The sequence below is a fragment of the Neomonachus schauinslandi genome, chromosome 5 (genome assembly GCF_002201575.2).
Source record: "Neomonachus schauinslandi chromosome 5, ASM220157v2, whole genome shotgun sequence".
NCBI classification, from domain to species: domain Eukaryota; kingdom Metazoa; phylum Chordata; class Mammalia; order Carnivora; family Phocidae; genus Neomonachus; species Neomonachus schauinslandi.
The window spans coordinates 41239780-41264236 of record NC_058407.1 but is presented as its reverse complement, the minus strand read 5'-3'; the positions used below and the strand labels follow the sequence as shown (position 1 = coordinate 41264236).

Here is a 24457-nt window from a genome sequence, read left to right as displayed (position 1 = left end):
TTCCAAGAGCCGTAACGTAGACATTAGCCTAGTAAGTCAACTGTTTCATGGGGTGGACTCTCTTTAACCACTAACGTGCACGTAGGGACCCACAATGATTGTCCACTGACTGAAATCACAGCAGCTTCTCCAAAAGGTAAATTGAAAAGATGCTGAACCACCAAATCAAGCTGAAGTTTTATTTAAAATGTAAAAGAAACAATTCTTGAAAATGCTGATGAATAAAGCAAAAGGACACCGTGCTCTCTTCCTACGAGTCAGCCAGCCTCTCCACGTACGGGACAACAGACAGTACTTAAGTGCTGGCAGAATTTCACAGTAGTTTAGTGGTAGATTATCTGTGCCTAGAGGATGTAGAGGTTCTCAGTGTGCGATCTTGGTTCTGGGCTTACACTCTACTGAGCATGAACGAGGGCTCCTGCTCCTTGGCCATAGCCAAATCCCTTGGGTCCAAAGTTCTTTGCATAGCATCCTATAAAAGAAAAGGAAGAATTAGTAGAAGACCATTAAGCTTTGCTAGCATTGCTTAAGACCCACGAAACAACAAACCCCTCTAAGTTAAAAAAAAAGTTTGCCATGCCCAAAAGAGTTCAACCTATTGAAGATCTAGAATGAGCGATGTAGGGGCACCTGGGTGGCTCAGTTGGTTAAGAAGCTGCCTTTGGCTCAGGTCATGATCTCAGGGTCCTAAGATTGAGCCCCACGTCGGGCTTCTTGCCCAGTGGGGAGTCTGCTTCTCCCTCTGCTGTGCCCTGCTTGTGCTCTCTCTCTCAAATAAATAAAATCTTTAAAATAAAATAAAATGAGCCATGTAGTAAATATCTTAGAGCTGCAAAGGCAAGTCCAAACATTCTGATGCCACAGTATTCAGCTCATGGTCCCACCTGAGTTATAAGCATAAAAATTGGGCCGGGCAAGTGACATATTTGTCTACTACCTTCATATATTCATATGCTTTGCTGAAAACATAAATTTGAAAGAAGACTCTTTATAGTGAGGTTTTTTGTCTTATTTGTTGGGGAATCTGAAATGACCAGAACTTAGCTTTATTGCATCATCTCAAATTGTTCTGTGGTTCTCTGTTCTAAGCATCTCTAGGTCCTTTCTTATTTTTTTTTATTATTATGTTAGTCACCATACATTACATCATTAGTTTTTGATGTAGTGTTCCATGATTCATTGTTTGTGTATAATACCCAGTGCTCCATTCAGTAATGCCCTCTTTAATACCCATCACCAGGCTGACCCATCCCCCCACCCCTCTAGAACCCTCAGTTTGTTTCTCAGAGTCCATAGTCTCTCATGGTTCATCTCCCCCTCCGATTTCCCTCCCTTCATTCTTCCCTTCCTGCTATTTTCAAATAGCCAGTGGCAATCCCACCTTTCCCCACTGTCAGAGTATCTTTTTTCTTTTTAATACTGGTGACATTTCCTTAACCAATAACCAGTGTGAGATATTCAGATGGACAGTAATAACAGAAATTCATTTTACCTTTACAATAGATTTCACCTTCTTTCTCAGTCAGGGTTGTGGATTCAAGACTCTTCCCACACTTGGCACACCGGAAACAGTTTTTGTGCCAGGGCTGGAAGAGAAACTGAGTTAAGTTTGAGAGGTCGGTTTCTTGCAGTACAGTTTAGACGCTGCAGCAAGCGGCTCACAAAGATCAAGCCAGCGCGAGCTCCTGACTGCTGTGCTTCTGCTCCAACAAAAAGCCTGGAACGGACCTCCCCATACCTACGTTCCTAGCCACCTGCAAAAGGGCCGAGTTCAAACCTCGTTCACAGAAGACATGGACTGGGAGCCCTACCATGCAAGGGCTGTTTCCCCAAGAGTGGTCTCAGACCTTGCTGCAAGCACAGTGTGCTCCTTTAAAGACTGTCCCTTTGATGGCTGAGAACAGTTGCAGCTCAAAGAGGTGAAGTGGTTCAGTAACTTTCTCAAATACACACAACGAATGAGCATTGGGTGTCCTGACCCTGGTTTCCCACTACCTGGAATAACCCACAGAGTCCAGGTGTGTTAACCGTAACAACCTTCAGGAGCGCCCCTTATGAAAACAAGTTTCTTTCAAACATAGATGTGATTTGTCAAGTAAGGGCATCACTTCAAAAACTTAATGATTCAGAAGCAATCTAAGAAAAATGTGAATCCAAGGCATTTATTTATTTATATAAAGAGTACCTCAAGGGGACAGGAAGGGGACAAGGGAGAAAGGGAGCGGAGAGCAGTCATTCGCGGCTACTAACTCAAGATAGCACTTTACCTTTCCAGCTCCAATTATCTTTTCAGCAGCATACACAGAATCCCCACATCTGGAACACTTCTCAGCACCTCCGTATTTCTGAGCAAATTTAGAAGTGTTTGGATTTGTTGTAGGCCTGTGAGGTTGAGCACTTGTAGAAAGGGGGAAAAAATTAGGCAAGATTTACCAAAGGCCCCTTTTAGCCCACAAGGCAGATTGCCACGGGAAGCGGGGAGTTCACTGCTCAACTGTCCCATAGGCGGCGGCCTTCTTACAGGTCAAAGAAAGGACTGAATCTCAGGTGCTGGTCAGCTGGTACTTCAACCTATTTATGGGCTCATTTCTGCCCCAAAAGACAGACGAGGCCCCAAACTTAAGTATCTGAGTCTAAACTCAGAATTTATTGAATCCCCAGTGCTTGCCTTCCACTAAACAATTATGCTTTGCTTTATAAAAACCTACAGTGGACATATTTTTACCTTATATTCATAGTACTGTTCATATTACCACTGGAATCACAGCTAGTTTTTTTTACTTTACCAGAGTTTGAAAAATCACTGTTAACCTAAGCAGTTAAAAGTTTCTGCAGACAGGTCAGTGGCCTTAGGTAGTCATTAAGAAAGTTAAGCATGATTTACAGATTAATTTCCTAATATATCTTAAGTAGGGGAAAGTGTGAATAAACTGCTTTCTTCATGGAAAAATATTTTAGAAAGTTTGCCTATTACTGTATGATGTTTACTTTTTCTCTGGATAGAGTTATTTTTGTCACTTATTTACAAGTCACTGGGTAAACTGTTTTCCTTGCTTTCTCTAATGTTTTCCCCCTTCAATATGTAGGTGTATCTACTCTGCAGAACAGTGTTGTGGGCTCTGAGATTTAAAGACCCCTCAGATCTTACAGGTCAGTTGAGCAGATAAGAGGACAACAGCTCGGCAAATGATACAAGTACCCCCTTTTTCCCATTGGAAAAACGGGTTTTTTCCTGATTATAGTTTAAGTTACATACATATTTAAAATGTTAATGTTAATTTAGAAATACTGCCTTTTCATCAAACAATGTATTCAAACTCTTCACCTATATCTTCCATTTATTCATCTCCACTGTATCCACGTTTGGGCCATCTCACAGTTTGCTACACATCCACGTGAGGGGCTTCATATACATTTTTTGAATCATGTTTGCTGCGGCCACTGGAAATTTTATTTTAAGCAACAAATACAAGTGCATTACTGACTCACGATATTGGTGTTTCCAATTGTCCCTAACGTATGCATATTTTTTAAAAAAATCTCTACAACCGACTGTATTTACTTTCTTTTAAGAGTGATCTTCAAAAGCTATTCACAATGATATCCAACATTTGGAGTTAGGAGTTTCCCTGGAAAAATTTCCAACACATTATGTTAAAATAAGAACTTAATGGAGATCCTCTCCCACCTCCCTGCTAATGACATCACAGGGTGTGGGTAATTGTTTAACCTCATGACAGATGAAGAAATAGGGGCTCAGATATTACATAATTTGTTGGAGAGCTAGAGAAATAGTAAATTGGTGAGTCTGAACTGAAAAAAAAAAGCAGTTCTGCCCCAACGAAATGTTCCTGCCCATGCAATGCTGTCTCCCCGGGAGATCCCTGTGAAGATATATGGTCCACATATGTTATCATTACCATGTCCCACAGGGTGCTCCAGACCACGGGCACTCCCAGAATTCAATCACTGAGAGAGGCTTCTGGAAAGGGAAGTCTACATCTGGTCCTAGTACGTGGCCAGGCTACGATGGAGAAGAGACAAGGGCACAGATCGACAGGCCAGCACAGAGGGCTTGTCAATTATTGGGAGAAGGTGGAGAAGCAGGAGGAGGTCAGGAGGTCAAGAGGAGGGTCCACTGGTCTTTGTGACTCTAAAACAATGGGCACAATCACTGACTGACTGTGGGGATTATGGATGAATTTGGTTTCGTTTGGGGGAAGGGATATATAGATACATGTGTTTTGAAAGATTTGAAATAAAACCTTAGAAAACAAGAATGGATTTTAACAAGCTGGAAAAGGAGCGCAGAACAAGAACAACGAACTTCACCAAAGACCAAGGTAAGCTGGGCTCCCACAAGTGACGGCACGCAGCGCTGAATGAGTCAGCCCTTGTACACAAGGCACCATGACTCAGAAACTCCAAGTGTGGGAAAAAACCAAAGAACAGACAGGTGGGCCTCAGTGCAGTGGAAAGAGCACAGGTGTGGGAGCCAAATAGACACGGAGTCAAATCCTGTCTGTGTCACTTAACTGTGTGCCCTGAGCCTTAGTGTCCTGTCTATAAAATACAGACAAAATATCTAAACTCAGAGTTACTGTAAGGACTATAAAAGGAACAAATGTTCAGCAGACAATAGACAAATTATTTCAGGCATACCATAATGCACCGTGTTTAGGATTGTAAGATCTGGAGTTACACTAGGTTAATTTCCAGGCTCTACGATTAACTAGCAATATGACTATAGGCAGAGCACTTCATTTTCATTGTCTAAGTTTGTTGAGTAAGATGGGAAACCCTACCTTGTCAGGTTGTTGTGAGGATTATATGAGGTAACGTGTTAATATTGCATGGTGGCCAGGTCACAGGGCAGGATGAACGGTCTTGTCCAACAAAAGGCCATCTTACTGGAATATTACACCGGTTTGGGCCTCTTCAGTATAAAATGGATGTGAAAAATGTGAAGTTCAGATGAGGGAATTATTGGGCCAAAAATAGGAATTAAGAGGAAATTATGAAATGAAAATGAAAAAATTATGTAGCCTGAACATGAAATACTAAGTGAAGTTGAACAGAGTTAGCACTTTGCTATTTTGGTATTGGAACCTTTTAAAATTTAATACTGAGCTCTCGAACAATCAAAAACAGGAAATAATTTCCATTTTTAAATAAGAATTTGTAAGTTAGAGAAAAGTCATTGCTTGGTGAAATACTCTTACATGGGAGGAGTGACTGAGGACTTTTCATTGACTGCTTAATTGTACCTGAGAAATGCATCTCATGATTCAGATACTATGTTTCTGTATCATTTGATTTCATTACATCTGATCTCTAAAACTGTGAGATGGAAGTAAATGTAAACCATGTGCTTTTGAGAACATGACTCCTTGATACACCGAAGAATGCTACAAAATCAAGGCTAGAAATCACTGGAATAATCAATAAGAATTTTGTTAGGTCCCAAACGGTCCATTTCAAGCTTGAAGAATAGTTACTCATTTATACTAGAAAATTGGAATAATCTTGTGTTCAGTTATTTTAAGCTAAACATCTGTTCTGTCCCAGACTCCTGTTCACCAAGTAACATTAATTGTTATGACTCTTTTCTGAAGGTAACAAACAGGGTCCTAACTCACCTCTCTGGCTTGATGCCCAGCCTCTCACCCCGGTCCATGTTGAGCGTGCCGGCGCCCTGGCCATAACCGTAGCCTTTGGGCCCATACTTCTTTCCGTAGCAGGATTTGCAGTAGATCTCCTCATCATGAATTGCCACGGTTGTGCTATCTAAATTTTTCCTGCAAACCACTGGGGGGGAATAAGTTAGACCTTTAGAAACGTGCCAGAGATGCCTTTTTCCTTAGAACAATGGTGGCCCTGACACATGGTCTACAAATGGTAAAGGCCTAGGCTCTCTCACATTCCTTTTTCTCCCGCGGCTTCCCAAACACCAGGGACGGCATCTGGACTGGGTCAGCTACAGCTGAGGACGATTTGCCCTTCTCCACAGATAGGATCGTTGTTTCAGAAACATACCAGAATTTTAACAGCCCGAAGCCTCAACCTTTTCTATAGGCTTGGCCTCTCTGGGAGGAGGGAGAGAAGTTCGGAGATGGCTATAATTACGTGAACAAAAGGAACACAATTAACACGTTGCTCCCAACCCTCAACACAATCTTTTCCACCTCTTCCTAGTATTGCGAAATCACAACCTAACAAAGAACCAAAGGGTGGCTGAGTGCCCTGTGGGAGTTGGCTCTGCACCCCTCCTCCCCTAAAGAGCACCCTGGGCATAAAAACGGCTTTCAATCCAGAATTGTAGTTTTCCTCACGAGCCTAGAAGGGAAAAAGCATTATTTTTTCATCTCGCCACTGGCTTCTCCAGCAGTGATGAGTATGTCTGAAAATTGTAAAGTGGTTTGAAGTCTGCATTTGTGTTTCCCTTCTGTCCCCAAAGAGAACACATTCTTTCTTGATGGTTTTCTTGCCACAAGACATTTCCACGTATCCCACTTCATAAAACTGCCAAATGTCATCATGTTTTACCCAGACATTATTTCACTTTCTAAAACTTCACTTAAGCTTGAGAAAAAAAGGAAACTATGAGGGAACTTGCTGGTAGCACAGCTGGGCAGCTGGAGATCCAAGATTAGGAGACAAGGGGATTGTTTCCCTCCTATTTCAAAGGGTGGGGGGAAAATGCAAGGAGCAAGAAAGGAAGGACAGAAAGACGGGGCAGGGAAAGGCGACTAAAATAGTTAAAATTACAAAGTTTCTGTTAAGACTACCGTCTTCTCTGGTAGAAGAGAATGATGTCATCTGCTCTGGAACCTTGCTGTTGAGGCTCAAGAACTGAAATACATTTGCTGGGAGACATCGTTCACCTAAAAGCATACATTGCTAAAGAACAAACACCCTTAACAGAATACGCAAAAATACAAAAACTGTTTCAAAGGCCACATATCTATTAACCAAAGCAAGTTCATGAAAACTTTACCGTCTTACTATCCTTCCTTCCTTCTGTCCTCATCTCTCTACAGTAAAATTCTCCTAGGTTTGCCAACTGCTCCGAATTATATCCTTAACAGGCTTTAGTCAAAAGAGACCAATACTCAGAAGTAGTAGTAAAATCGCCAGTAAAGAAGTTGACATTAAGTAAACAGTGACTTTATTGCGGTGGAGAGACTATCCTGGCTTAATGTAGATGAAGCTAAGAACCATTTCTCAAGTATCTGTATTCTTTGTTCACATACTCTTGGTTTCAAACCTGCTGAAAAATAGATTCCTAAAAAAAAAAAAACCCAACAAACAAAAAAGTAACTTCTAAGTGAAGAACTGCTTAAACCAGATCTGAGACATGGTAGCTATTATGGGGGCCTACACAGTAAACATGTTATATTTTTATTCTTTGTAACTGCGACTTTCTGTTGTCTGTTTCTAGTTGCCTGCAAAACAGCTACACTGTAACAAGGTCCCGAGGTGTCGAACGCTGGTGCCTAGAGGGAAAAGGACAACTAAGCACACTTAATGCGAGCAGTTTCTAGCAATAATCCTCACTGTACAGGACTACAGATATGTCTGCACGCACGGGTGGGTTCCTCACATTAACAAATCGCTCATCAAAGAAAATTTTGTCCTTTGAGTCAGAAGATGATGCTTAGCGAAGAGCTTTCCGAAGCGGCTTCTCTCCTGCTTGCAACTGAAGGCTGAGCTGTCACTAGAGAGGGCACGCAGGGGGAGGGGGCCTGTGTCTCCTTCTGTGTCTGTCAGCGAACACACATGTGCTTCATGCCCTCCTGCCTGTCCTATCAGAGGCTGATAATTTCCCATCTAGAAACAGTAGTAATTCCCAACTTGCCTTGATGGGATTTTCATACCCTACGTTCCCTTCCCTCAATTAGGGTATCAATAACCAGAAATAACTGAATTTTCACTACCAGAGAAGATGGGAATTTCACTTCTAGACATTTGATTTCAACGAGTCGTGGTGTGCCAAGAAACAAGCGAGGAGGTTTCAAAGAGAAGGGGCCCCGCCAGGAGGAGAAAGCTGGGGGGGTGGGGGGGATGAGGAGTGACCTGCTGATTCGGAAATCAGAGCCCAGCCCTTACCCTGTGCCAGAAGCCGGGCCCAGCTCCAGGCTAAAATCGACACTGAGCTCTTCGCGAAGCAGGGGAGACAGAAGGGAGAACAAGTAAAATCCAGTGAGGGCCCAGTGGAGGCTAGGAGCGATGGGGACACGGCAAGGCCTCGTGGGGCCGGTCACCCCCGCCGTCCGTGCCGCCACGCTGAGCCTTCACGCTGTCCGGGACAGGCAGGCAAAACCCGCCGGCGCTTCTAACATGATCTTCGTTAACATCAGCACAGTGTCCGGTTAAATAGGTAAATGGAGGCTTGTTACGGACACCCGCGTTCCGTGAGACGTCGGGCCCCGGGAGCTACTTACTGCACAGAAAGCAGCAGCGGTGGAAGCTTCTGCCGTCACACTGCACCTCCTCCGCGTGGTACACGGTCCTCCCACAGGCCCCGCACTTGTTGCCACCTCCCCAGACGGGCATCCTGAAGGAATAAAGGATTCGTGAGAATGTCCCCGCACCCTACGGGACGCCTGCCACGCTCCCAGGGGGCCAGCGGCACATTCTGTTTCTTTAGGCACTGCTCTGACCACCTCTGGAGAGGCCCGCGTTCCTCCAGGTTCGCGAGCCTCCATTAGCGAGCTCGGGCTTGTGGGCACAAGCGCTTTCCTGCAGGACAAAGGAGCTGCGTTCAGAACGGTACAGGTCGCCGGGCACAACCCAGACGAGGCCACCAGCGTCCCGGGAGCTAAGAAAGGAGAGTGGGATGGGAAGGGAACACTGGCGTCCCCCCCCCCACCCCGCACGCCCATCTTAATGATGGGTTCGGAAAACTCCGCTGAAGAATACACACTCGGGGGAGAGGTTTTTATTGCTCGTTTAACTCACTGTAACGCTACCGGGTTCTTAACATATACCGTACACAAGCTGTGACACTTTCGAGGGAGGAAGAAAGTGTCGAGCTGCCCTGCAAGAACTAGTCTTCTGTTTGTCCGCTGGAGTCATGCAAGATTACAGCATCAGCGGCTGGGTCTGCCTCTGCAGCTGCGTGCATGCAGCCTTGCTGTAACCACAACAGACAGCCCTCCAGATGGCTACGATTTAGGTTCCTCTGCTTCACCCAGGCCCCCAGCCCAGCCAGGGGTTGTTGGCCCCACTTTGATAGGCCTGTCAGTCCATACACAAGGCGCTACCAAGTTCCCTCCCCGGCGACGTGAAGGGTCTGGCGAGGCCGTCTGAGCACCGTGGCCCGCCTCTGTGGGACAGCTCCAAGTCGAAATCCTGCTATCTTGCTAGGATGTGGGGCCAACGTGTTCTAATCTCCCTCCCCAACGAACTGGTCCACCTGGGCGCCGTTTAAAATGCCTACTTCGGCATGGCCATGTGCACAGTCGGCTGTCTCTGCAGTCCTTCAAGAACGGTGTGTTTTGTCTGCCCTGCCCTGAGAGGTGTCTAAACACACAGGGTAAGAATTCCTTTCTTCCGCACCATCATTTTCAGACCTCTCTTGTGAGTGGTATTGGCAGCCCTTGGTGGTGAAGTGTCCTTGGATGAGATGCATGCCTCTGTAGGACGTAGCTGGATGAGAAACAGAGACCTCCTTCCTAACTCGGCCGTGGCTAGCTAAATAAGGGAAAAGGAGGGCTGCTTCGCAATCCATTGAAGAATCTTCAGTCCTTAAAAAGGAAGGTGGTAAATTCCCATCCTCCTGCCCATCCTATAGCATTTAAATGATCCAGAACCCAATGACTCCCTGAACACGGAGATGAGGGCTTTCTAAATGCAAGTTGTACAGAATCAGTCATTGTGTTGGGCACATTTCTGGATGTACGGCATTCTCTTGACCCTCTTCTGGTCACACCACGGGGAAGCAACCATCTCTTTCTAGGTCCATATGCTTTAGGGCAGTCTTTATTAAAATGTGGTCTCCTTGTGATGGTCCACCACGCCTGGTACCAATTCAAGATGAAATTCAGGTGAGAATTTAGAAACTTTAAACAATTTTACGCCCCAACAATCAAGAGCATGATCAGTGGACTCATCTTGTTGAACAGCATAGAATCAGAGAATCAATCTGCACTTGGAAATTAAAACAAAAAATGGTCCTCTACCAGATAGTTTGAGAAACACTTGTTTAAAGGGTATTGACTCTACCCTCAACTCCAGGGCTGGGCGTGTGACTCGGTCATGGCAATTAGGTCACTGCGGCCCCCACCCTCCATCACAGTGATTGATGTGGGAATGGTCACATGACCCTAAGGCAGGTCAGGGAAAGTTAAGCCCAGGGGCTTTGGTTTAGGACCGTGTGGATGCAGGGGTGGAGATGCTAGCAGCTGTCTAGCCATTGTAAGAAAAGAACCTAAGAATGAAGCCAGCACAGAAGAAAAGAGATGGAGAGAGTGGGCTTAGACACTTTTCAGCTGCATCTTGTCTTATCCTGGGTGCTATGAGAGCCAATAAATTGCCTTTTCGAGTCATTTGGAGATGGAGCTCCTGTTCCTTGAAACAAACACATATAAAGAGACCTGACCGATAGGACTAGATATCACTCAACTGTTGGCCTCAGCTTGCAAAACGCCTCCTTCTTATTCAGACAGGAGCGGGGTAATTCCAAGGGTCCACCAATGTCACCGGCTACTGTGAAGGCATCCATAGAGGATCAATAACTAACAACAAGGGAAGAGATCTGCAAGCTTTCCTTTAGTAGTTGCATAAATCTGTTATTCCCTTCCCTGGAGACAGGTGCTCCATTGTTTAACTCCACAGTGAAATTTGAGCCTAACTGTAGAACCCCAGCCACAAAGCCCTGGCTCCAAAGGCCTTCCAACTGGCTGGAGTCTGGAGTGCATTTAGTAACATGGACTTTGCCCCACGGCTCCAAAGTTACCAGAGTTCTGGAATGCTCATAGAGGCCACAGACATCTGCTGGAAGTACCCTCGTGATTCCAGAGGAAACCTAAAACGAAATCCAGGCCCGTAGGTAATGACCTTACAATTACTTAAAATTGGATCCCAAGCATCAATAGCCTGGCTGGCTTTGGAAATACTTTGTGATTGTCAAGGCATTTCTCATCATATGAGAAAGTGTACTAGTTATTATCAACATGTATTTTACATTTTCACACATATTTGCTTTGGTGCTATCACCAGTAAGGAACCAGATTTCCATCAAGACTAATGCCCTCTTGGGTTATCTTTGAATAGCATTTAAAAGCACATTTTTCAAAAACAAACTCATCACTTTATCTTATTCTCTATTAAAAAGCAGCCTGGATTTTTAAAAAGGGATTTTAAAAAAGGATTTTTTATGTAATTTTATGTAATTCAGTTACTTAAATTCACTTCTTGTAAGTCAAGTCCGATTTCTACTGCCCATGCCACACGAGCCAAAGGAGTCACTTTTCAGGAAATACCCAGCAAAGTGTTACAACATTCAGCCTTCTGTGTGAAAAGTCTTTTCCCCTCTAGGGTGGGGACCACACCTCTGTCTTCCCCACCATCTACCAGAGTACTTGGCACATGTCAAGATAACTTCTATTGTTTTAAAGAACTCTCCCTTTTTCAACCTGTCTGTACAGTTCTCAGTCCAATCTTATGCTGATCAACACAAAGGTAGCACTGGTCTACTTCTCTTTGTCACATTTTTGGATTCTAAGTAAAATTTCCAAGTCATTAACATTTTAAAAGTTCCATCCAGTTTCAAGGCTTTCGTAAGGATTTCTGCATAACCCTCTCTGTGGTCCAAGCAAACGGTATAATAGAAAGAGCATCCTCACAAAGCTTCAGCTGGAGTTATGCTTTATTTTTTATGCTGGATACTGAGTAGTTGGGTGTTCCTTATAGGATTCTCTATTTTGTGTGTCTGAAATATTTCAGCATGGAAAGAAGGGAGGGAGGAAGGGAGGGAAGGGATGGAGGAAGGTTGGTTTGGGTAGATCTGGGTTAACATCACTGTTAAGATGGTTCTGCAAACTTGGGCTTAGTTTTCTCATCTGTAAAACAGGGAAAGGTAGCTCTCTCTACCCAAAGGAGATATTGTGAAGATATAAGAAGGTGAGCAAACGTTTTGGCAGACATCTAGTAACTGTGAGCTTGAAAATGGAAGGGGCCTCTCATATTGTCCATCCTGCTATAAATACTCCAGTAAGGAAACCCACTATAGAAGAGCGTAGCTCAGAGCCACAAACACAGTAAAGAAAAAACTTAGCTGATGAGTCACTCATAAACCTTCTTTGGGAACATTCAAACACACTGTAAGTGTGATGATAGTTCCATTTGTGGTACCAAAGAAATGAAGTTCAAATTTATACTTTTAGGGTGAACCCCAATGGACGTTTCCTGAATTTGGCAGGAGGAAGTGTGATGATCTTCCATTTCTGTCACTCTGGGCATGGCTATGCACAGAACAAAATTCTAAAGCTTCGCGGTTCCTACAGGCCTTTGGCTGCACTACTCCCCAACGGCTGACGTTAATCACAGCAAACTGGATTTGCACTGAGCAATCTGGGCTGCATGCCTTTCCCCAATCCTATGCATTAATTTACAGAATAGTGAGAGGAGGAATGAGATCTCACTTTGCACATACCACACGAAAGAGGCCAAACACAGGCTTATTCTCTGTTTCTCCGTCTGTTCTTTGTTTTTCGATGTCTGAAAGAGTTCTAACTCTAGGATTTATCCGCTGTGTTAGATTAAAAAGCTTGGTTTACATCTGAACACCTATATGCAGTTTCTCTTTGCTGCTTCTCTCCAGGCAAAGACACCACCCAAAATTTCCTAAGACTTACCCCTAGGAGAAAATTACTATCATCTAAATCTGAGTCACCTTGTGGTAAAGTTACCTCATTCTCTAGGTAATCAACAAGAGCCGCAGAGTGACCACATGGATCATTCTCACACCACCTGTTCTGCATTTAGCATCTTATTTTAGAATCTAAGTGTCTTGAATCCATGAGTCTAGAGTCTACATGTCGCCACTTGCAGTGTAAGTTTTTTGCTCTGATATTAGAGGTTTGGAGTGAATCCGTCTATAAACCCAGATTCTAAATACTTCCAGAAGCTTTGACATTTTATTACTACATACAGGGTTTTGTTATTACCCTAGATCCTGGCTAGAATCCAATTTCCCAAAAGGGAGATTTATTATAAACCAGTTTCATCTTGAGACACATCCAGAGGGGTCACTAGTGAAAGAATATGTAGTTAGTAGCATTGTCCCAAATTACAATGATTTTTAACAGAGTTTGAGAGTTGTAGTTAATTGGAAATTAAGCTTTACTCAATGCCCATTCTAAAAATGCTTCCTTCTACTTAGCCAAACTATCTGGTTAGTCTACTTCCCATATCTAAGTGAATACCACTGAACCAAGGATAGACTTCATGTCTTAGTGAGCAGCTCCATGTTCCATTTGGCTCCTTCTACTAAAGCCAAATCTTCAAGACAGCTCAGCCTAAGGGTGAATTAAGAGCATGGATTTTGAAGTCAACACAGTCTCATTTCCTTCATATGTAAAATGAGGATAATGTGCCTTTCTTATAGAGTTATTGAGAGAATGAGATGAAAACATGCTTATAGGAGGCACTCAATGTATGATATACTCAAGGTAAAATGTTTTGTTATCAATCCTCATCTCCCACTCATCTCATATAGCCATTCCTTCATGATACCTCTAAATCCCTCTCCATCAGGGAAACTGACTTTCTGCCCTCCCTCATCCAGCCAAATCCTAACTTCTTTTCTGTATTGCAAGTAATTCTTCTAGGGTAGGGGCAGCTAAGAAACACTGTACAATGCTTTCCTGTCTGAAGATTTCACATAAGTGTATTCATCCAGCATTTCATAAGCCATTTCCTGGGTTAGGCACTGAGGCTGAAATGGTTGGTTATAAGGAAGGGGGCCAGTTCCTCAGGGAATTCTGCTTTGGTGGCAGAACGATGGAAACAAATAATGGCGCTACCATAGAACACATGACACAGAGGCATGTAGAAAGGGATTCGAACGTCTGCAGGGTCTACTTGTACAGGGATGGCGGAAACCGGTTCATCTTGTAGATTTACTGATAGTGGGCTCCTGGAGCTATATTCGAAAAGATTCTGAAGTTCCATCAAGATGCCGCATTAAAGATGGCTATGATTACGAACGTCTGCCATGGAAGCTGCGGTGCGTGTGCCAGATTTAAGACATTCCTGGTGTAAGAGAAAGAGCGTGGAACTTAGGTATAAGGTTGAAAGTCAGTCAGCAGCTCTGTGATCTTGGCCAAGTTCCTTAATCTCAACTTCCTTGCTATACATACTTGGAAACAGACGACAACGGTCTCTCATCGGGTGGTTGGAGGATTCAATGAGATAACGTCTGAGGTACCTGGCAGAGAGCTGGTACTCCACAAACGCTGGCTTCCTTTTCCTTCAGGAGCACTGCGGGGCCTGAATATGGCTACAGAAGTTCAGGCGTTAGGTGACCTGCTGAGGTCACTGACCTCTAGACATGCAGATCCGGGCTCCACTCACTCCTGTTTGATTCCAGAACCACAAGCTGTCCCCCAAACTCCCATATCTGATGGAAGGGTTGAGACCATCTCCGATCACCTGAGAATGATCAATCAGTCCTCGAGTTATCGAATTCCTTGTTCACAGGAATGCCTTCCTCTCTGTCCAATCTTCATGGATCCAGCTACCAGTGAGTGAGTGTCTGCTACTCTCAACCAAAAAGCTCTCTACCCCTCCTCTCTGCCTCCCTAAGTCCATCCTCACTACAGAGGAATCCCTCCTTCTCTCCAGTAAGTTCTCCTGTGTCCACTTCAGCCTCACCATTAATTACTAATTCTATATCCTCTTTCCACTTTTGTCTTCAATGTGGGGTACAGCAAAATCCTTGACACAGATTTGGATACTACTTGCCAAATCACATATTGCAATTAGAGTGCAACTAGGCTAAAAATGTGTTCACCATGACCCCCAGCATCTGCCATAGCAATCCACAATCTGTGTGAACTGCAAGATATTTAATTATTCAAACAATTTAACGTTTGTGTGATTTTTACATGGACTCAGACTGAGATTTATATGCCAAGACTACTGCTTATTTGCCAAATGATCTGATGTTGGTTATTTGATCTGCTAGTTTTCTCATTTTAAAAATGGAGATAATGCTTATTCATATCATAAACTAGTTCTGAGGTTAAATATATGGAAACATTTAGACTACTGCTTGCCATGTGGTAGGTAATAATAATTACAAATACTTATATAAAGCTTACATATGTGTTACTTATATTAAGTAGTTTACTTATACTAACATTTAACCTTTATCACGACGAAGGGAGACATTATCATTACACCTATTTTATGGGTGGAGAAGCTGAGGTATAGAGACATCGAGTGGCTCGTAACTGTGAAACCAAAACAAAATTACCAATTCAATTTAAAAATCAACACCAATAAAATTCAAATAAGCTACAGAGTTTGTTTCATTGATTTTTTTTTTTTTAAAGATTTTATTTGACAGAGAGAGACACAGTGAGAGAGGGAACACAAGAAGGGGGAGTGGGAGAGGGAGAAGCAGGCTTCCCGCTGAGCAGGGAGCCCGATGCGGGGCTCGATCCCAGGACCCTGGAATCACGACCCAAGCCGAAGGCAGACGCCCAACGGCTGAGCCACCCAGGTGCCCCTGTTTCATTGATGTTTTGCTAGAAGTAAACCACTGTTGGCAACACAAATATAGTACTGACTTCTCTGGCTCAGGCGCAGGTTCTTTTTAAATTGGGCATTTCTTGTACTACGTGAGGATCCGATTCTCTCTTTACTTTCCTCTTTCAGAAGTACTGGGAAGTCACCATGAAACCTTCTTTCCTATAGTGAACTGGGAAGCTATTTGGCCCTAATGTATTTATTACCTGGCATCTGTCCTCTTTTTATTAGTGAAGGACAATTAGTAGTACCATTCGCACAACGAGATCGTAAACAAAAAAGCAAGGAACCTGATAGCCTCTGCAAATGATGCACAGTGTAATTCTATTGGTTCTTCCCCTTGATTTACACCAAAACTTAAAATTTTTTAACAATCAGAACTGTGCCAGGTTCCTCCACAATCTAGTCTGAGAAAACTCCAAGTCAGCGTTCTTAAAGTGGGACCACAGTTTCCTTGGAATAATGGGAACTGGTGAACTTGGTACCACGGACTTTATTTTATGCACTTAAAAACATTTTGAGAAAGGGTTCAGATGTTTCACCGGATGGCCAGAGGGTTCACCACACAAAAACAGTTAAGTATCACCTTCCTGGGTAATCAAGGCCCCAAGGGAGTCTAGAGATCCCCACCCAACAGAACCCCAGGTCCGCCATGCAAATACCAGCCCAAGAAATGACACAGTACCTGGAGGAAACCTGTGAATATCTGCAAAGGGAAGAAACCTGCTCCTCAGGCAAGGCCAGTAGATACTGTTCAGTTCAGGCTTTCACTGAGAGCCATTTCCCCATATATTCAACAAAGTTCACAATAGTGTCTAATGACAAGGAATCTCTCCCTGGCTGAGCTGGGCTTTGTTCAAGGATCAAGATCAATATGCCTTATGACAACCCTGGTGTACATGCTATTACATCCATTTTATAAGATGAGGTAACAGAGGCCAGAGAGTAAAGTAACTTGCCCAAGGTCATCAAACCAATGGGCTGGAGCTGCAAGAGACTGGGGGGACTGGTCAGTCCTGTCCTTTTCACCAGGCCATGACACCAACCCCTAGGACGCTGGCTCTCCACAGCTCATTTGATTTACCTCATTCTTGGCAGAGAAGCAAAATCAGAGGCCCTCATTCCCGTGGCCATGTAGTGGCAATGCTGAGGCTGGAGCTAGGCTTCTAAAGCTCCTCATTTATTGCTGTTCCCTTTACGCTATGCCAACATTCTTGCTGTTTTAGTATAAAATTGTATTTTATTGTATTAAATTGTATTTAGTACAAAATTGTTTTTAGTATAAAATACAATTTCCCCCAAATCCAAGTTATTTGGCAATTTCATCAGACCTCCAATGAGTATTGCCTTTATCACAGTATTTAGCATATCAGTATTTGTATCAATCAGTATTTGAATACATTTGAAGGAATTCGTTAAAAATCTATAATCAAAACCTTAGATCAAACCTGCTAATGTTATCTATTGCCTGAGTCCAATGAAATATTTGTCCCCGACAATTGCAACCTTACTCCTTCCTTTCTTCATTCAATTAACCAATACTGGCTCTGGTCCAGCTGTGTTTAAGGCACCCAGGCAAGTACTGTGAGTCTCAAAGACTGATGAGATGCAGATCCTGCCTCTTGTAATTTCACTCTAAAAGAGTAAAGAAAACTAGAATCCAGAGTAGAAAGAACACTGAGAAATACTGATCAAGTACTAGCAGCAGTCAACCTGAGAGAACAATGACCAGGGATAGTGAGGGTGGACCAGGGTGGACTTCATAAAATCAGTTATGGTTTGGTATGTAGTTTTGAAATTATTTTAGAACCCATCGCCCATCTCTTTCCTGAAAAATCTGAGTCAAATTATAGCCAAATTTGTGGTTGTCCTATTTGAATTCTTGGCATTTCCTAAGTAGAGCTTGAAAACAGGTTAATTAGAAAAGGACTAACGAGACCGCTTTTACTGCCTGAGTTAAAAAACTTCTACCCCAAATTACAAGATTTTCTATATTGAAAGCACATATCAAGTGAAAATGTGCTTAGCCTGCAGCCTGCAAATAAAACAGGTTGAACATTTTGGGTAACTATTTAAACAAATATCCTTCAACAAACGTCGGGGCTTGGGGAAGGGGGAGGAAGGTTGAGTGTCTCCCCGCTTAGAAACCCCCTCCCCCCAGGGGCTGCCTACGTGGAGCTTTGGAACTCAGGATGTGATTTTCAGGACCTGTTGCAGAATTTCACAACCAAGCATTCTGGCTTTCCTGTTTGTACCTGAATAGTAGAAAGTTCCGGAAAAAGCTGGGAGTGATCGACCTGATGTTTCACTGCTGTTCTTCAACATTTAAGGTTCAGTGCTTGGTGGGCAGAGACCACCAAACAATGGGGATGCCAGAAGCTCTGTACCGCAGCAGGGGAAGGATTCTGGGCTCAGCGGGCTGTGGAAGCCCCCACCTCACTCCCAGGACTCCCAACCAGCCCCTGGTAAGATCGCCCTCAGAGCAGCACACTCCGGGCAGAGGAGACCCCGAGACTCGGATCCCGCCCTCCCCTTCGCGGAGAGAGAACCGGCTGCTGGAGGAGGGGGCCCAAAGCTACTAAAAAGCGGATTAGCAGCAACGCGAAACTCTCGGCCCCGCCTCTCTCCCAGAGAAACCGGTACGGAGCAACCCGTAGGGAGGTCACGCGCGAGTATTTATCTGCCCTAAGGGCCTGGGGTCCGAGGACGGACAGGGCCGGGGCGGCCGTGGGGAGCCGGACAGGTGTATGGAGGGGGGTTGGGGGGATCGGGGCGCAGGGGTGAGGAGGATGGCGGGGGGCGGCAAGTGGAGATTGGCAAGGGGGATGTCAGAGGAGATGGGGGACCACCAGCAGGACGTCCTGAGGACCCCGGGAGACTGTGGAACCTCCCTCCCCCTCGGTAGGCGGAGGCGCCCCCCTAACCCCCCCCCCCCCCCCCCCCCCCCCCTCGAGTCGGGGTCAGACCACGCACCGCCGGCGGAGATAGCAGAACCGCACCACAAAGAGCCCGCTGGCAGTCCCGGAACACCGACGAAGCGAGCGCCCGCACCTTTTAAAGACTCCCTGGTGGGCGTGGCCTGTGAGCCCCGCCCCCGCCCCGCCCGGCGGATTCCTGGACTCGCTCGGGAGGGCTGGGGGCGTCTGGAGCGGGGGCCGCTCGGGGCTCAGCTTCGGGCTAGGGACCGAGAGACAAAGGGCAGAATCCCGCCTCTTCCTGCTGTTTCCCGCCTGCCTGGCATCTTCCCACGTCCCGAGACCCTCCCGCCGGCCCTACCCCTCCTCCTTCCCCACGGGACCCGGCAGTTTCCAGAAGTGATTAGCAGTTGAAAAAGGAGACTTCCTTAACCTACAGAGAGACCGAGCCCGGAGACTGTCCTGTCAGGGAATAGCCCCCGGCGCCCTGAAACGTACCATTCCCACCGCGGGCGCCAGTTCTCCTTCAGGAGGGAACAGTCCAAGGTCGAGGAGGCTCCCACAAGTAGAGAATCGGCCGAATCGGGGCTTTCCGCCACCCTCTCCCTTGCCTTATCCTTATAAGTAAACTCACGTGATTAACTTCCCCAGTGGACAAATAGTCTCTGCTCCCATTTCCAGCTTCTGGGAATCCGCAACCTTCCTGTTCTTAAAGAGCAAAATATCTCATCTATACTAAATAAATGACGTTACGAAAACGCCTCATTCCCCAAGTGTTTTGCTTTTCCCACCGCGAGGGCACACGCTGCCGAGGGGGAAGAAACCTAAACCCAGCCAGAAGAAACCAGGGCACCGAAGAGTCCAAGGATGTCAGTGACCACGCGGGGGACCTCATACCTGAGCTGCAGGATGATTTATTGTTTGAGATGAAAAGAACAATGCTGCTCTATCTGATTCACATTCTAGGCCTACTGATGACATCTGTGCCAGAAGCCACGATCCCTAAGAATTGATACATGGCAGAATGGGGAGCTGGAAAAAGGCTGTTACTGAAACTATTCCTCCAACCACAAATGCAGAGCTTCTCAACCTGGGCACTTGACATTTTGGGCTGGGTAATTCTTTGTCGTGGGGGCCTCCCCCCACCAGATGCCAATATTACCCTTCCCTCCACTTTGTAATTATCAATAACAAAATTTGACCTTGCCAGATGCCGTCGTGGGGAGAGGGCCGAGGGCATCGGTTGAGAACCACATCTGCAGGACAACTTGCAGCACTTGATACTATGCTGGGGCTAATCCAGGCTAAACTCATTAGAATAGCAGCCTTATAGTCTCCGCTCACCAAGTACTGTGCAAAAACACATAGTGGTGACTGACATGTCCTGATACTGTGGCAGGAGTCTGGAAGTATTCCTGCCTGCTGTGAGCTTTTCTAAATATGGGCAATCCATATCTTCATGATATCGGCTAATGTAAAAGTGACATGACTCCTGGGGCTGACGGGACGGTTCTGTTCTCAGATTCTACATTCACTCTAACTCTGTTGCTTACAATACTTACTTCTTCTTGCACAGGTTTCTGTAGTGTCTCTACTGAATGAAACTCTGTGCACGTCACTACTGTGCTGATTTTCAGCAAACCATTGGTCCATTCTCCCCTACCCTTGGGTTCTTGATGTCTTCAGGACCTGACCTGTTTGCTTTCTGAGGCTCATGTTGTCCCTAAATTTCACAGCCTCATTCTATCCTTTGAAGTTTGGCTTACTTCTAACCTAGAAGTATTTCTGCTCTCTGATCCTGAATGTATTTGTCGCAGCGTATTTTACAGTGAGTCTGGGGATAAAGTACAAGATTTGATTTTGAATAAATCTGTATTTGTATTTAATTATCAACATTTTAACAAGTATTTTATTTCCCTTTAAACATTTCTTTAAACTGTTGACTCTTTTCCTTGTAAATATTAAGAAATTATTTCGGATGATTAGAGAGAATGGTGCCAAAAGAAAGAGTATGAGCTTTGGAAACAAACTGATGTGGTTTCAACATACAGCCCTGCCACCTAGTAGCTCTGGGAGCTTGGCCCAATACTTGACTTCTTCACATCTTTTTTCTTTATCTGTGGGATGATGATACTACACAACTCATAGGATTGTTTGGGGGATTAAATCAGATTATGTATGTAAAATGCGTGTCTGGCTCGTGGTAAATTCTCAATAAATGTATGTTGTTATGTTAAGCAAAGCTATCTCGATGTCCTTTTCTGCCTTGAGAAAGAAATAGAAACTGCGTTTTGCTGAGCATTCATCTTATGTTGTCTACTGAAAGGTTTGGTAGTAAGACAGTATTAAGTGTTTCCAAAATAATTAAGAGCCTTCTAGTAGAAAGTAAATTGTGTGCCTGGGGAAGAGCTAGTGGGAGAAGAATAAGCCCTTCTGAATTCCATGTGGCCCTAGTCTGTTTGACCCCTTCAGTCTTATAAGAGGCAAAAATAAAGGTTAAATGTGTCCAGCAGGAGGTTTCTTTTTCCCAAGACATGCACATTATACTTGTAACAGCTCTTTCATTCTCTGGAACCCATTAAACAATTTCAAATGAAAGTTCTTCATCAAGGTCACTATCCTAAGGCAAGTTGAACCAAGGTTGCTTTTCTTCATGACCTTGTGCTCAAGTTCAGATTTTTCAAATATTTTTATTATTTTTATTTCATGCTACTTTTTCTTAACAAAACTCTGAACCAGATGAGTGTGAATATAAACATAGAGCCTCTTTGTTTTATTTTAGGGCAAGGATTCCTTCCCAGAAGCCAGCTAGGCTACAGTGAAGAGGAATTTTTTAGTATATGTGAAATAAAGGAAAATATAAATTCTCACTTTGCTAATCTACATGCTTAATGATAATAATAATAATAATAATAATAATAATAATAATAATAAAGCAGCTGTTCCATCTTATTTCTTAGCCAAGATTTAGCAGCAGTGGTAGGAATTAAAAATTACTCATATTCAAGCCTAATAGTCTGTGATGCATTTTCTGTCAGAAAAAAGAATCATGTAAGTTACATATGCTTAAATTTTGAAGGGTAGATTAGAGTATCTTATTCTTGATATTTGTCATAGTTGCTTTTTTCGAAACTTATTTGAAACTCCTACTTCATTATAACTTGCATTATTTCTTACCCTTCTTTCTCCAAAAAATACAATATCCGGGGTGCCTGGGTGGCTCAGTCGGTTAAGCATCCAACTCTTGATTTCAGCTCAGGTCATGATCTCAGGGTCTTGAGATCAAACCCCATGTCAAGAGTCAAGATTCAAGATTCAACATTCTCTCCCTGTGCCCCTCCTCCCCCTCACGCTCTCTCTCAAAAAAAAAAAAAAAAAAAAAACAACCCACAAACAGATAAACAAACAAAAAAACTATTTCCTTCAGTGCTATCACTTCTGTTACAGGATTACTGATGTTTTCTTTCCTCTCAGAGCTTTCTAGCTTTTCCAGCTAAACTTATGCTTTCTTATTACAGCAGAGTTTTCCTAGTTGGACAAGTATGAGAAATATGGTTACTCTTAATCTCCAAGATGGTCTGTTCCATCCACCTTCTCTCAACCTCGTGAATGCCCTGTTTCACTTTTCTCCCTTATGTTCAGTTGGTGACCTCCCCTCCTTCATTCACATTCCCAACCACAGCCAACATATGCTCAGCCTGCCTCCTCTAACCGGCTGTGTTTTCTCCCATGTTTATACTTGCTGTCCCCGATGATGTCAGAGGAAGAGGTTGTTCTCCAACCCCTTACCAAGAATATCCACTCCGAGGGTGCCTTCGATCCCATTTTTTAGCATTCTTAGTTACATTCTCTTGCTCTTCAATTCCTCACTCTCTACAGCTTCCTTTGCTCTCACATTACAAAGCTGCTGTTATCTTAAAAATATCTTAAAAAGCTGGCAAAACTTCCCTGACTTTCGTAGTAGGTACTCGAGGTGGCCTCTCGAGCATCTGTTCCTCTTTCCCAGAGGCCCAGGTCTCTGTGTGGCGTCTGTGTGGTTTCAGGGATATGCCTCCATAAGCCCTGGTTCAGGGATGGACTATTGGAGCCCATCAAGGCCTTCCAGCCCTGGTTTGGATAGGGGGTGGGGGTCATGTGTGACTTAAACCCATCCTATCAGAGTGAATCTCTGAACTCTGGGGGATGCTGACACAGAGCCATGCTTACATGTTCTGGAAAGTTCTGTGTGCATACATGAGGCCCAGAGTTGCTGCAATCATTTTTGCTGGTAGGAAGCCCACCCGAGAATGATTCAACACAGAGAGGGCAGAGAAATGGAGCCGAGCTCTGAACAAAGGGCTCATGAAGTTTGTCTACCTGCAGGATCTTTTCGTTTTGGGAGCAAATGAATCCCCACTGTTGTTTCTTTCTTTTTTTTTTTTTAATTTTATTTTGAGATAGATTTTCTGTTACCTGCAATCAGGAGTTCCAATTGATTGTGGTGGTTTAAAACTATGTCCATAAATTCTGTGATACTTCTCACTTCATCAGGTGGAATTTCCTTCCCCTCCCCTGGAGCATGTGCTGGGTTTAGTGTCTTGCTTCTAGAGAACAGAATAAAGTGTATGATTCTAAGACTAAGTAAAAAAGGGCATGGCGGCTTCTTTCTCTTTCATCCCTCTCACTACCTTCTATCTCTGTCTCTGTGTCTCTGTCTCTTTCTCTCATCACTTGCTCTTGGGAAGCCAGCTGCCATGTCAGGAGGACACTCAAGTGGCCTTGAAGGGCCCCCAAGGTGAAGAACAGAGGCCTCCAGCCAGCAGCTGCAGAGAGTTGAAGCCTCCTGACAACAAAAACATGGGTGAGCTTGGAAGGAGATTCTACAGGCTTGTTAAGCCTTGAAATGCCTGGCTGACACTTTACACTCTCGTGAGAGACCCTGAGCCTCTTACTGTGGCCAGAGAGGGTCCCAACTGCCAAATCAATTACCATTTTCCAGTTCTTACGCTACTTGACCTCTTGGTTATAGGACAACATTGAATAAGTATATGATTGTGTATACATGCACAGAATGGAATTTTCTAAGAAAGGTCACACTTCTGAAGTTTCCCACAAATATTAACTTCTGTCTTAAGATATTGTTCTGATGAGAATAAATTCTCAAAGTCACAATCACTAGGAAACTTATTTCTTCCCTCCAAAAATTTTACCATGAAGAACAGAGCACACTAGGGATGTATTAAATAATTTTATATTATCTCACTTGTGATAAGAAACACCAGACACTTCCAGGAAAGTAAAAGATAAATACTCCAACTTTTAACAGAATTTTTTTTTGCTACAGATTACATAAAAATGAATGTATAGTTATCCACCAAATTTCAAGGAAAATTTTTAAAATTTGCAGTAGGGTTTATTGAAGAATTTTGTTTTTTTTCCCCCATTCAGAAAAAGTCTAAGTAAATTAGTCTAATTTGGGATTTAAAAATTAGCATTTGGGTGTATAGTTTATTTCAAATGTAGTTAAACAAGATTTCCATATATTTTGATCACTGAACAAAGCATGAGAGGAAAATCTCATAAAAATTTCCACTTAAAACATCATTCATACGTATACATATATATACATATATGTATACATATAGAATACTTTTTTGGGAAGTGATGTAAAGAAGGTTAATAGCATTTTGGAAACAATGCACAATTGCTGTAATTGATAAGCACTTGATTATTTATGGCATTTGCCGCCAGGCTTTTTCTGTAATGGTCACATATGGGATTGAAAGTCATTTGTAAAATGAAAC

The 24457-nt window shown here is 43.8% G+C and overlaps 1 protein-coding gene across 1 annotated transcript; it reads right to left on the bottom strand.

Annotated features, from left to right (window-relative positions):
• Nucleotides 1-165: 165 nt before the first annotated feature.
• On the bottom strand, nt 166-18800 carry CSRP2 (cysteine and glycine rich protein 2). Its single transcript, XM_021678556.1, has 6 exons — nt 18709-18800; nt 8445-8557; nt 5640-5808; nt 2268-2397; nt 1493-1586; nt 166-472 (listed from the first exon to the last, which is right to left on the bottom strand). Exons 2-6 carry the CDS (start codon nt 8554-8556, stop codon nt 396-398), a joined length of 582 nt encoding a protein of 193 aa, XP_021534231.1. The 5' UTR covers nt 8557; nt 18709-18800; the 3' UTR covers nt 166-395.
• Between the last annotated feature and the right edge of the window lie 5657 nt (nt 18801-24457).

Coding starts and splice junctions, on each gene's coding strand:
- CSRP2 (XM_021678556.1), bottom strand. CDS start 8,556: ATGCCCGTCTGGGGAGGTGGCAACAAGTGCGGGGCCTGTGGGAGGACC. Junction 5,809..8,444: donor CCGCTGCTGCTTTCTGTGCA/GTAAGTAGCTCC, acceptor ATTCCCCCCCAG/TGGTTTGCAGGAAAAATTTA. Junction 1,587..2,267: donor AGATAATTGGAGCTGGAAAG/GTAAAGTGCTAT, acceptor TTTCTCTTCCAG/CCCTGGCACAAAAACTGTTT.